The sequence below is a fragment of the Pleurodeles waltl genome, chromosome 9 (genome assembly GCF_031143425.1).
Source record: "Pleurodeles waltl isolate 20211129_DDA chromosome 9, aPleWal1.hap1.20221129, whole genome shotgun sequence".
Lineage (NCBI taxonomy): Eukaryota > Metazoa > Chordata > Amphibia > Caudata > Salamandridae > Pleurodeles > Pleurodeles waltl.
The window spans coordinates 534893494-534908077 of NC_090448.1; the positions used below are offsets into that span (position 1 = coordinate 534893494).

The 14584-nt window shown below is 42.5% G+C and overlaps 1 protein-coding gene across 1 annotated transcript in view; it reads right to left on the bottom strand.

Annotated features, from left to right (window-relative positions):
- Positions 1–14584, bottom strand: part of EXOC5 (exocyst complex component 5) — a 173663-nt gene that overhangs the window by 132699 nt on the left and 26380 nt on the right. The window contains exons 3-5 of the mRNA XM_069207440.1: positions 1535–1682; positions 1002–1196; positions 598–662 (exon numbers count right to left, since the gene is read on the bottom strand). Of these exons, the coding sequence (XP_069063541.1) occupies positions 598–662; positions 1002–1196; positions 1535–1682 (408 nt within the window). The remainder of the gene's footprint in view (positions 1–597; positions 663–1001; positions 1197–1534; positions 1683–14584) is intronic.

Sequence of the window (14584 nt, forward strand, 5' to 3'; positions counted from 1 at the left end):
TGTGTTCCATTTATATATATATATATATATATATATATACACACACACACACACACACACACACACACACATATATATATATATATGCTTTTAACAAATTTGAAAGGATGAACAGAAGGAAAAGTTGTCAAAACTAGAGACTGTTTTAGTATGCTCATCATAGAATTGTATTCAACCATGAGTCTGTTAGTGCTATACCAGTGCACATGCTGAATTGTTGTTTTAAATATTAAAATGCAATTGATGTATGACTTGCCAGATAAAACGATCAGTGAACACTACAAATAGTATCTACATCTACAACAAAGCTCCTGGACATTACTATTATATGATCATGTCTAGAAAGGCAAAATAGGTAGAACTATGTAAACAGAAAACACTTTTTGTGGATCACTACTTTTCCATAAATGTGAAGAAAAGCTTATAAAAATATATCTTAGTGGTCCAACATATTTAGAGATCATTACTCAAATATCTGTGTGTTGGGGTAATACCTTAGCTCAGAAAAAGTTTACAGAGCAGGAATATTGAGGAGGTAAAAAAAATGTTGGCAGACAATGTACAAATGGATTATTGGTTTTATATATATACACTGACCTGTCAAATGGTAACTCCTGAGCAATTAGATGCAATTTCTGAATAATATCAGCTGCCTCCTTAATCTGTGATGAAAATTAAAATTTAGAGGGAGGTAAAACATGAAAATGTACAGCTACTACCGCAATGTATGAACAACGATGCCATATTCAATAAAATGCATATTTGTAAAATGTGTTGTATCATTTAAACAAATAAAAGTTCCAGCATTTTAAAAGCAAGCAGATAAAATTGCTTAGTAGACACTTCACAGGCAATAGACGGTAATTTACATTTTCGAACAAAGATATATGATTAAGTCAGCCATTCGCAAGAATGAATCCTCACCATGGTAAGTCATGGTAGCAGCTTTTAGTTACAACAGTGTTGCTTTGGAATGATGTTGTCCTGTTTAGAGTGCTTACCTTTTCAGGGTTTGTAAAAACATCAGACTTCAGCTCTCCATCCAAAAACTCATTAAAGTACTTCATGAGTTTCTGCGCCTCTACAGCCCGTTGACGTGGCGTGTTTACCCCCTCCAGTTGGTCTCCAAGGTGACAGACCTTAGTTGCTACATAGCTGATGTGTTCATCAAGCTCTTGAAAATGCTGAAATGCAACCTGAAAGACACAGACCTTTTTATTTAAATTGCCTCATTCTATACTATTTAGTCTGCACTATACCATTACAATCCATAAAATCTACATTACCATGTTGCTGAGGGCTCCAACAAAAAATAAACAGACTACTGCATCTTTTTAGAGGGATATACATATAAGCCCAACGAAGTTCAAGGTGCCATCAATATACAACATTTACCTTTTCTAGTTTAAAAAAAATGAGAAAAAGCTCTCTTTATAGTCTGTGTGCACAAATCAAAACACTAACATTTCACAAAGTCCTCCAATGTTGATGTGAGAACCCAATCTAGCTTTAATATTTTAGTTTGAAGCATTACCTGATTGCTCTTCTGCAATTCTTGAACTTTTTTAGCAAATTCTTTGGCTTCTTTCTGGCACTGCTGCTCCAGCTTTTCTACTTTCCTCTGAATCCTTTCATCCATCAACTTTAATTCTTGTATATGGTTTACAAATTCTTCTAATAATCTGATGGTAAACAATAAAAAGTATTTAAGAAATCAAAGCATTGCTTATCAAAGATAAGCTAGCTTGTACTCTGTCTCCAACAAAAGGAGGCGATAATTTGTAAGTACATGCAGCTATAAAAGACGAAACAAATGCAGGATGAAATATTCAGCACAATAGTACTGCTTCCTGTTAGAAATGGGGTCTTTGGTTGGCAGTCAGATTACTCCCTATCCAAGCAAGGACCCTCACTCTAGTCAGGGTAAGTCACCCACAATCCAAATTATCCTGTGCCCACCCTATGGTAGCTTGGCACTGAGCAGTCAGGCTTAACTTAGAAGGCAATGTGTAAAGTATTTGTGCAATAAATCATGCAATAACACAGTAGAACACCACAAAAATACACCACACAGTGTATAGAAAAATATATATTATTTATCTGGTAAGAAGCAGGTCAAAACGATCAAGATTCAATACGTTTACGTTGAAATATCACTGAAAAAATACTATAAAGTGTCTTTAGTCTTAAAAAAAAAAAAACAAGTGTCTCTTGCAAGCACAAAGTACCTGGTTTGCGTTCAAATTCTCCGCAAGGGATGGCGAAGAGGAGATGCGTGGAAAACAGGGAGGTGTGCGCCGATTTTTCCGGCGCACGCAGACGATGCGTTGTTGAGTTTCCACTCAGAGCAGGCTTTGCGTCAATTTCCGGCGAGAAGACTGGGATCCTCTTCGGGTTGCGGGGTTTTGGGACGCCCCGGGGATGATGCACCCAAATCCTGGGCATACAGGACAAAGTCACCGGGGCTGCGTCGATCCGTGGAAGTTTCTGCTGCATGGCAGGCGCTGCATTGATTCCTCTCAGGAAGTCGGGCTGCGTCAATCTGGCTCGGCTTTGTGTCGATCTAGTGGGCTGTGCGTCGAATTTTCAGATGCAACACTGGCACGGCATCAATCTTCTCCTTGCAAAGTCGGGCTGCGTCGTTCCAGTTCGGCGTGCAGTGATTTTCTCACCATGGTGCAGGCTGTGCATTGTTTCTTGCAGGCTATGCGTCGATGTTCGCCGCACAAGAAGTTCTTTTGAAGGAATTAAGTATTTTTGGTCTTGAGACTTCAGGGAACAGGAGGCAAGCTCTATCCAAGCCCTTGGAGAGCACTTCTCAGCAGAGCCAGAGAGCAGCAAGGCAGCAGGGCAACAGCAAGGCAGCAGTCCTTCTCAGAAAAGCAGTCCAGGTGAGTCCTTTGGGCAGCCAGGCAGTTCTTCTTGGCAGGTTGCAGGTTCTGGTTCAGGCTTTCTTATGGAGTATCTGTGATGTAGAAGTGTCTAACTCAAAAGTGTCTGAGTTGGTAGGGTCAGAGACCCTGCTTGAATACCCAAATGTGCCTTTGAAGTTGGGGAGACTTCAAAGAGTGGCTTAGAAGTGCACAAGGTCTCCTTTCAGTTCCATCCTATCTGCCAGGGTCCCATTAGGGGGTGTGGCAGTCCTTTGTGTGAGGGCAGGCTATTGTCCTTTGACATGTAAGTGTCAGGCCCTCCACCCTCCCAGTCCAGGAAGACCCATTCAATATGCAGATGTGTGCAAGTGTACCTGAGCATCCTGTGTTTGGGGTTGTCTGAGTGAATGCACAAGGGAGCGGTCAACCAAACCTAGCCAGGTGTGGATTGGAAGGCACAGGAGGATTTGAGTGTAGAGAAATGCTCAGTTTACCATTAAACAGGATTTTGTATCACTATTCTGGCTATACTAAATATGACCTGGCTACTACTTTCAGATCAGGGTCTACCACTGAAACAGTATATGAGGGTAGCCCTAATGTTAGCCTATGAAAGGAGCAGGCCTCATGGCAATGTAAAACAAAATAAGGAGTTTTACACTACCAGGACATATAGAAAACACATGTTCATGTCCTGTCTTTTACCTACATAGCACCCTGCCCTATGGGCTACCTAGGGCCTACCTTAGGGGTGACTTATATGTAGAAAAGGGGGAGTTTAAGGCTTGGCAAGTATTTTGAAATTCCAAGTCGAAGTGGCAGTGAAACTGCACAAACAGGCACTGCAGAGGCAGGCCTGACACATGGTTAGGGAGCTACTTAGGTGGGTGGCACAACCAGTGATGCAGCCCACTAGTAGCATTTAATTTACAGGCCCTGGGCATATGTAGTGCACTTGACTAGGGACTTACAAGTAAATTAAATAAGCCAATTGGGTATGAGCCAATGTCACCATGTTTTAAGGAGAGCATATGCACTTTAGCACTGATTAGCAGTGGTAAAGTGTGCAGAGTCCTAACGCCAGCAAAAATTTGGTCAGAAAAAGAGGAGGAGGAAGGCAAACCGTTTGGGGGTGACCCTGCAGAAAGGCCATTTCCAACACTTCCACTGTCAAAATGGCCATAGTGGATAGACAAAAATAAAATCTTTAGTGATTGTTTCCATATGTGAACAATAGCTGGAGGGTTTTCCTGAAAGACCCCGGATAAAGGCCCAAGATAAGTAAGGCTTTACTCTGCACCTTTACGTAAGAAACCTAGAAAGACATGCCCATTTTTATTTTATCATCTAGAGCATTTTCTAAGTTTCTTCACTGTGTAAGGTCATACATATTACTAAGTATTCTGATCATCTTCTTGCAAGTACATTTCTAATTGGCCCATATTATACAGATAACACATCTTCCAATCATAACCTGAGGTCTTACCCTCACCCATGTAATACATAACCTTAATATTAGGTGAACATTGTAGCTTCTGACTTCAAGGAGATTTGCATTTCCAGAATGTATGTGGGTAAGCAACTGGCGGATTCCTTGCTGTGATAGTTGGCTGTAAAATGCAACTGGGTTGCCAGAACACCTTACAGATCCAATATGCTTTGTCCGCTTTGCTCACTCTGATATTAAAGTGAAGTTGGTCATTGCTCTCTGTCTTGGGAACACAAGATGCAATTTATGCTTATAACATTATATGACGTCTATGTTCTTGAAGGTTAGTCTAAGTTAACAACCCTCTGCTGATAATAATCGTACACAATGTTGGGCTGTATAGCCTACCTTAGACTTAAGCAGAGTGGACTTTAATAATTTTTAGCACCTTTCACAAGTTCACACTTTCTGCGTCACAAAATATACCTGTTCATACAGTAACAACAGTGAGGTAAAAAATGATGTCACTTAAGATGTCTTCAGTGACGTCATCTGTGAGGTTTCTTGACTGCACCTCCCGGACAAGACCTATACAGTGAAGGCACCTTTGGAATGTTAGGCAAATACCCAGACAACTGGAGTTCAGACAGTCCAAGTATACAAACAGAGTTATGAGTGTTGACAGTTTAATCCTCAAATTGTAGAGCACTGGATATTCTGATGTCTTTAACAAGAAGTGTGCCATTATTGTTTTTAAGATCGCCCTGTGAGACGGTAGACATGAAGTGTGAATGAATTACCAAGTCCTACGTAAACTCCTAGCCACCAAAACATGGCCTTGACTTTTAGAAGATGGGCTGATACTGGTATAATGTATTTTTATATTTTATATATCATGTGTTTATTTTGAAGCAGTTATCTTGAAAAAAAAAGTGGTTATCTTCAAAGTGCAGCTAACAAAGGGCATTGACTGGAATCAGAATGTCCAGGTTTGCTTTATTTCAAATAACTGTAAATAAAACAATGGGCAATGGCAAGTTTCAGGGAATATATGTGAAACTGCTGCTGCATCATAAACCTCATCATTATGGATTAACAGTATGTGTCACATAATTTGCAACATTTTCACCTAAAAACGAAGTTTTCATCTCAAATGGGTAACAATACACATAAGAAAACGTATGGCAAATTTGCATATGTTGACGCATAACTAAGATAACCCTGCCACATAATTTAGTTTTCCATGCCACATAATCCTTTTTACCCTAACAATTTTAAAGTTCTGCAGAGTTGTTTGGGCCGGTCATTAGAACAATTAAATCCTCCTTTCATAGGCAACCATGAAATATTTTGCATAGTTTTCAGTTCTTTGTGAAATATGGATTTTATACCACTTTTTTTAGTGGAATAAAAGCACCAAACAGGTGATACACATGTTTACAAGGACCGACTCATAAAATAGCTTCCATACTTTCCACAACTGACATAACAGACTCTGCAGAGTTTTACCTCTGTCCATCGTTTAATTGGAAAACCTCTTCATGAATACTAATCAAAAACAATATTTTCAAATTTCAGTTAGGTCCACCGTTACCTGAACAATACAGGAGAAGCTTCAAACTTTTCTATCATAAGCACATTTTCAATGCTTAACTAGCAATCTTATCTGTGAAAGCAAAGTAAAACTTGAACATTTTAAATGGAAGCAAGCATGGTTCTTAGCTAAACACAGAAGAGTAATTTCAAATATCAGAGCATAACCATTGCACTTTGTATAACTAACAGTCTATTAACTAAAGCTGAACTTCCTAATCAGGGTACCCTCCTAGGTACACTTCTGTTGCAGTACGTTCAACCAACCTTAATAACTGCAGCCAGAAGGTATGTTTTAAGAAAGCACTGACTGCTTTTGTGATACCCTTCATTTACAATTACATTTTTAAATGTTTTTCTTGTTTTTAATGCAATCAAAACAGAATAGTACAGTATTTCACTTACTGTTTTCCATAAACTTTTCCCTTTTGGGAAAAACATAGTTTTCATGCTAAATGCAGCAAATAAGTTGAGTTATATAAGAAATAAATAATGGGTATCTTGTGCGCTATGATCCTGTATGTCCCCTGAGGTGCTCTGGTCACATTTACAATTTACTCAGCCTTCGGCCTTGTGGCTTATGAAGTCATCAGACACCATTAGTGGCAACACAGGACAATATTAGATGGCTAACTAATATGTATACTCAACACATAAAAATATAGAGTTTCGGTACTGTGCAGTGAGGTGTTAACATTAACTATAGAGTCATGACTGCAACTCTGTGCATGGTGAGGGCGAGAGTTATAGTTACCTAAGGGCATGAGTTATAGTTACTTGAAATAACTAACTATAACAGCTGAAGTTCTATGGGTTTGTACATGTAAAATCTGAACCCAACTATAACATCCCCGTAACGTTTTTTTTTTTAGTGAATTTCTAAAGTTTTTTTAATTGTATTTCCAAACTAGAACGTCCCTGTAACTTTTGTTTTTTTCCAATGAATTTCTAGGTTTTTTTTTACGTTAAGTGAGATGCCTTTTGCAATACACAGGGAGGAGGGGGTCTGGCTCCCCAGTTTCCTTATCAACTGCAGTATCCTCAGTAGAAAATCCATTTTTCTCTACTGTGAGGCCTTCCACTCTCATACGATAACATTGTAATTCCTGCTTGGAAGGAGGTAGAGCTATCATGTTTAGAACCTTTGGAATTGTAATGATAAATCCTCTTTAATGGTAAAGTAAAATTTATCATTACAATTTTTAAAATACCACTTTTAGAAAGTTGCCATTTTCTGCTCTTAACCCTGTGTGCCCGCTGCCCGTCTCTAATACAGATCTGGGGTGGGTGGCAGCTAGACCTTGTGCATTCTCTCTAGACAGCCACACGCATTGTGAGATTAGGTGTGACTTGAGGAGCCTTAGTGGGCCATTAAGTTGTTTGATGAGGACGGAGCTTAGAATTGCCTCACTGTAGGAAGCTGGCCTGGTGTGTGGTGGAGACCTCAGGTACTTACATCTTATACCAGGTCCAGGTATCCCCTCTTAGTGAAGTGTAGGCAGTGTCTAGAAGCCAGGCTCCCTAGAGGTACCTGTGGATGAGCAGCCAAGGCTTATCTAGGAGACATGCAAAGCTCATGCAAAACCACTGCGGTCACACAGCACTTACACACATGAAAGAAAACACTCAGTAGTACAAAAATTAAGGTACTTTATTTTTGGCCACACAATACCACAAAATACTAGAAGGGCAACCCTCCAATAGGAGGTAAGTAATACACTAAATATATACACTAGTAAACAGTGATAGGCGTAGAAAAGGTTAGAAACAGTGCAAATGGCAGTAACCAATAGTGACCCTGGGGGGCCCATACCATATTCTAAAAAAATGGAATGCGAACACAAGACCCCCAGCTAGGTAAGCGGAATGTGTAGAGGGGAGCTGGGAGTACTAGAAAACCACAGTGGTAAGTAGTACAGTACCCACCCCCCCTCCCCCAGCGACCAGAAAGCAGGAGTAAATCATTGGAATTTCCCCAAGCCACCCAGAAGGAAGGAAAGGAAGAAAAGTGACACTCAGACAAGACTGCAAGAAACCAGCGGTGGATTCCTGGAGAAGAAGACCTGTGGAGAGAGGGGACCAAGTCCATGAGTCACAGTGGAGTCCAGGAGGAGTAGCAGCTACTACCTGCCCAGATGTGCTTGCAGGAGTTGGTCGACAGTGAGGAAGAAAATGTCAACCCTGGAGCCGGAGAAGAGTTCCTGATGGATACAGATGTCCCATGCTGAAGTGAAGATTGCAGACGGGTGTCGGTGCAAGAATTCCACCAACAAGCCTTGGCAAAGGCAAACCCGCGGTTAGTGGAAAAGTGGTGCTGCCGGATCACAGGGGACCCTCAGCGTCGCAGAGAGTCCACAGGAGCAGAGGCACCGCCCACAGCGGTCCCACAGGACAGGGAAACATAAGTCGCAGAAGGAGCCCATGCAGCACTACGGAAAGGGATCCCACACCGTAGGAGAACCAGGCAGAGAGCTGTGCATCACAGGAAGGAGTGCTGGGGACTGGAGCTACACGTCGCCTTGGAGGAGATGCAAACAAGCTTTGGCAGCTGCAAGAGACTCAGTGCACGTGGTAATGTCCTGCGTGGAAAGGTAAAGGCTTACCTCCACCAAAGTTAGAAAGCTGGCAGAGAGGACCAAGGGGACTACTACGGACACCCACCCGTGATGCAGGATCTATGCAGCTCAGGATGAGAGGAGATCCATGCAGCTGGTCGTCTTTGCAGCAGGTGCCTGCGGATGCAGGGAAGTGACTCCTTCACTCCAAGGGAGATTCCTTCCTCTTCTTGTACAGGCTAAAGAGTTGCTGTGTTCTGAGGATGCACAGCCGGGGAAATGTTGAAGCTGGCAGGAGCCCTGAAAACAATGTTGCAGAAGAGTCTTCTTTGTTGATTGCAGTGTTGTCGGTTCCTGGAGGATCCAGTAGCGGTTCCAGTGGCCCGAAGTCAAAGTGGAGGTTGCAGAGGAATCCTGCTGGAGACTTGCAAGCCGAATCTGAGGTCCCACCCAAGAGAGAGACTCTAAATAGCCCTGACTTGGGGATAGGTTAACTAGCCAGTTAAGCACCTATCAGAAGGGGGCTCTGGCATCACCTGCCTGACTTGGCCACTCAGATGCTTGCAGAGTTCCCTGCCAACACTAAAAACAAGATGGCAGAACTCAGGGACCATCTGGAGGAGTTCCGAGCACCACCCCTGGGGTGATGATGGACAGGGGCGTGGTCACTCCCCTTTCCATTGTCCAGTTTCGTACCAGAGCAGGGATTGGGGTTTTTTAACCAGTGTGGACTGGTTTATGCATGGAGGGCATCAAATGTGCTCTTCAAAGCATACCAGTGGCTTGGGGAAACTACCCCTCCCAAGCCAGTCACACCTATTTCCAAAGGGAGAGGGTGTTGCCTCCCTCTCCCAAAGGAAACTTGTTTGTTCTGCCTTCCTGGGCTTGATCAGATCAAGCTGCGGGAGGGCAGAAACCGATCTGAGGGGCGACAGCAGCTTGGGCTGCCCGGAAAACCCTGTAAGACTGGTGGCAGCGATGCTGAGGGTCCTCTAAGGAGCCCCAAGAGTGCATGGAATCATACTTCCAATACTTGCAACAGTATCGGGGTATGATTCTGACATGTTTGATACCAAACATGCCCAGGTTCGGAGTTACCATTATGTAGCTGGACATAGGTAGTGACCTATGCCCAGTACATGCGTAAAATGGTGTCCCCACACTCACAAAGTCCAGGAAAATGGGCCTGGAGTTTGTGGGGGGCACCTCTGCTAGTGCAGGGGTGCCTTCACACACAGGTACCTGCACCCTGCCCTCTGGGCTGAGAGGGTCTACCATAGGGGTGACATAGTGACCAGGTGCAGTGACCTGTAGTGAAAACGGGTGCATGCACCAGTTTCACTCTGATGAATGCAATGGCAGGCCTGTAGAACCCTGTGCATGGGCTCCCTAAAGGTGGCAGAATAACTGCTGCAGCCCATAGGGGTCCCCGGGTACCTCAATGTCCGTAGTACCTAGGTACCATGTACTAGGGACTTACATGGGTGGAGGGAGGGGGCAATATGCCAATTGTGGGACGAAAAAGGTACAGTTACCAAGCTAGAATGGAGAGAGCATAATCACTGGGGTCCCGGTTAGCACAGTCCCAGTGAACACAGTCCAACACAGTGACAGTCAGGCAGAAGATTAAGGTAACCATGCCAGGAAAGATGGTACTTTCCTGCACTCACTTACACCTGAATCGGGACAGGGAAGGCAAGGCATCTGTGCACTTCAAAGGCATGCCTCTAGAAGCTTCTCCCACCTTCCAGAACCAGGGCACCAAAGTATAAATACTGGACCTCAGATACCACCACTTCAGTACATTTCTGAATCTCAAGGACATTATGCCTTTAAAGTTAACAACATGAAAATAGGGATCCATTTCAAAGGCAGTTGTCGGACCTGTCACACTTAAAGCCCATACACAGCCTCATGAGATTGCCCCGGTCAGTGTTGGTATGATAGCAGGACAGTACTAATGATGAAGTTGGATGGGACAAGAAGAGTGATGGCAGCGTCACCGTTGAAATGTTGGGGAGAGGGTTTCGGCCCAAGTTCTGGGAAAATGCAACTTTTTCCTTTCTGCTCCAATAACCGTTATTTCATTCTTGCCAAACCAGGAAGCTTTAGTATAGTTTTTGCTGCAAAATGAAGGTAACAACACAGGTCCTATATATCATTCATTGCCAGATTATGTGCTCATGTTGAAGGACTTTGGAGTGAAGGACAGGGGGCTGATCAGAGTAAGTGACTATCGCCTTTCTGGCCTCCTTAAATTATAACTAGAAGAAATGGGGCACCTGTTGTACTGTGATGACAATAACAGCTTGCCCAACCAGTCATGCTGGAATTGGTTTAACCCCAGGGTGGTTTATTTACATGTGTATCATTGTGTTGTGTTAATTCTGAGCGATCCATTAAATATACTCGTTAAATATACTGTTTTAGGGGCCACATTATGTAAAGAGTTTCAACATTTCTGCACTTTCGCTTAATTAAGATGAGTTATAGTCTGTTCTTGTAAAGTTCATTCATCAGTGTCCGGTTCAGATTTGTTGTGACAGAAGTGCCAAATATGAGGTCCTATAGGAGACCAATCTTCAAAATTAGTAATTATTAATAGAATTTGGACAGAAGTGCATAGGTGCCAATTTCAACTCATCCCATTGTATGCTTATTGAACTAAAATTAGATTTATGGTCAGAATGTTTCCTTAAGGCTGTTTTTGCATACTTTGAAGATTTCAACTTTGGGCTGGTACTAGGCTATGTTGGGCTGAATTTGGACTTGAAGGTGGACAGCTTTGGGCTTGAGATGGGTCTCAAAATCTGACAATACTGCTCTGGCAAGATGCAGTAGAAAACAGGGGAAGCAACTGGCAGGCTGCTCCTGTTGCAAGTACATATTTACTGAGAATGTTTGACTTGATTCTTATATGGGTGAGAAAGATAGTGTGAATTCACAGAAAACGTGTTTTCATTTTAGCTTCTGGAGCACCTTCCATAAACTCTATGGGAAAATCAAAATTAGTAATGAAATTCCAGCAGGGTAAAATTACGTTAGAACAGGCCACAATTCCTAAAATGAGTACGGTGCCATCAACAATGATGTATATTTTAACTAAAATTTATCATCTTTTAAACGTTCTCGTTTTTGTGAGCCTCAAAACCTGCCATTCACTACAATGCATTTCAACTGTGTGCTGTCATGCATACAGGTCCCAAGGAGGCTGCCATCACTTTCTGGTTGAAGTGCTGGCAGCCAATCAGATCTCGCCATGAGATCTGTGCTTATGCTCTGCCCGGATTAACAAATGTATTTTTACTTTCATTTCCAGAAAACTATTGAATGGATTTACACCAGTTAACAAAAAACACTCTTTTTGGACCAAGAGCTACCTTCATGTCGCATTTTGTGTCATTCAGTCCAGAAGTTCAGGCTGCGGTCTTGTCTAAAATCTGTATGGAAATTAAAATGGATTTGAAACCCATATTTCTCGGCCCTTGCTTGATGGATCACCCCGGAACACTTCATGTGCAACAAGATTTATGTATGTGTGTATATATATATATATATATATATATATATATATATATATATATATATATATATATATATATATATATATATATATATATATATATATATCACATGACAGAGGTGCGGATGTGACTTGAAGCTAAGGGGGGGGGGGGGGGGGGGGGCACCCCAACACCTCACTGCACATATTTATCACAGAGGTCCAGTTGTGCCTTTGTAGTTAAGGTTTACATCTCACTGCACAGAAAATCCATTTTTTGAATCTTTAATAGCTTTGGAATTTCATAATCAATATGCACCAATCTAGGAAAGAAAAATGTATAGAGGGCATCTAAGAGTAGACCAAATTTGAAGTAGAAGAGTTAAATGGTCCAAAAGTTAAATACGGTGGTCCCCAAATTCCTCTTTAAAATGAGATTTCCCATACAGGAGTTTTCTCAGCAGGTAACTCCAAAACCAATGAACTCATTGTCACCAATGAACGGCCAATTGGTTATCCATTGACCTGTGTTAGTTATATGAAAATCCTTTCAAACATTTAAAAAATGTAAACAAAATATGAGTATTCAGTGAAAGTGTCAAACTATTATGATATTTTTTTGCAAACACCCAAAAGGGCATAAATAATACTAGATCCTTAAACTGCATGCAGAACATGTTATACATGAACACTAGAAACTCACAAGTGCTTTACCCTCAATTTCTCAATTTTAGCAAACAAGGGGAAAAAAACAATACAAAAATAAATAAATATGGGGAGACCTGATGTTTTCCTGTCTTGCCAAAGGGTGGGAAGCCATTGTACAAATGTATGAGGGCAGCTTTCTGCTGGTGCTACCAAAGTGTGAGAAAGGAGACTAAAACTTAAACCCCACTTTGCCTTGACCAAGGGAGGAGGCATGTGCTGCCCCACACAGCCAACACTTCCTTAGAACAGTGGGGAATATCTACGACTCCCGCAATTTGCTTAAAGGGGAGGGGACGCATTTTAATCCCTTTCACAACACTGTTTAAGTGCTATGGGGAAACTCTGATTTACACCTGCTCACCTAGCAAAAATGTTCGGAGGAAGCTGGTTTTTCTCCCCCTTGCATGCCCTAAGGATGAGGGTGTCTTTAACAACTGTGAGAAGCAGGTAAAAGACTGGCAAAGCCCCATGCCTAGTTCATAATAAATAAAGAACATGGTCCAAAAGTGAGTCAGAGCCACCTGCCACTGCAACCAGAGCCCAAGTGGGAAAAGGAAGTGGAACAGGTGAAAGATGTCCCAAACTTTGGCCCGGTGCATTCTGTGGGCCCAGGAGGAGCAGGAAAGGGTCACTTTTCACTCAGTAATAGGACCTGTTCTCAATTTAGAAGAGAGTGCAGGGCTAGGTGCCAGCTGACCTGATCCCCTATGGCCTGCAGCAGGCCACTTACAGTCTTCCAGATTTAGAATAGGGTGCAGGACACCATATTGAGAGAAACTTTTTTTAGCTTGATCACCCTTTGACAGTGTGAAAGGGGGAAAAACACTACCCCCAACTTCTGAAAGGTATGTGTAATATTTACAAATTACAACCCCATGGACTTGGGCACCACTGGAGGTTTAGGGAGGATACATCTCCCTCATGCCCTGCCCTTCCACTGGCAGTTTACCATAAATCGCCACAGAGCAAACATTTTTTCAACGTCTCCAAAGGTTTTAAAACTTCAGGAGAGCTTTTAAAAAAATTCATTGAGTCTGGAAATGGAGGGAGGTAGGGTGACACAAAGACCCTACTGATCCACGGCTTAGTTCATTTAAAAAAATCTCTTGCAAGGTTTTCAAACTTAAGGGGACATTTGAAAATAAACACTGGCAAAGCAACTAGGTGTAGAAAACATTTTAAATTACAAGCCGCATCTATTGGCTTAGCCAATGTTACAGAATGGAGGCACAGAGAGTTGCTGAAGGAGGGGTTAAGGGGTCTCAGGGCATGATGGCAGAGGGCTGTAAGGAGGTACACAGGCACACACACAGATTACAGGGGACTGAGAGCATGTAGATGGAAAATGGGGCCGTACACACAGCCATAGTAAGTTGCAGGGTAGGGTCATAGGGGAGCTTCAGGCACAAGGCAATGCAACGGAGATGCCAACACAATAGCTACAAAACAGACAGGGGAAAGAGGAGGAGCAGGTTAGCATACAAGGGCTGCAGTGAGGACTGGAGTATGCAAAGAGGGTGCAATTATATCCATTCGAGACAAAGGGCATAAAACACAGCTCTAAGGGTGCCAGAGTGAAGACTAAGGGGCGGTAGGGGACAAACAGAGGGAGTGGAGGGGCAGACGGAGCTGCAGGGACGGCTGACATAAGGGCTAAAGGGGGCTGGGAAACACATGAGCAGCAATGGGGATAGGGTCACAAAAAGGAGGACTGATGGGGCAGGACAGTGTGGCAAATAAGGGCTGATGAGGGCACAATATGCCAACACATCCACCATCATACAACAAACCAAAAATGTTAATTGACCTACGACACTCACTAGCATACATGCAACTAAAAGCACATGCCAACACATCCAACATAATACTCCAATACAACCATCAAACATCCACACAACCAACATATAACAAGCAACAAAATAAA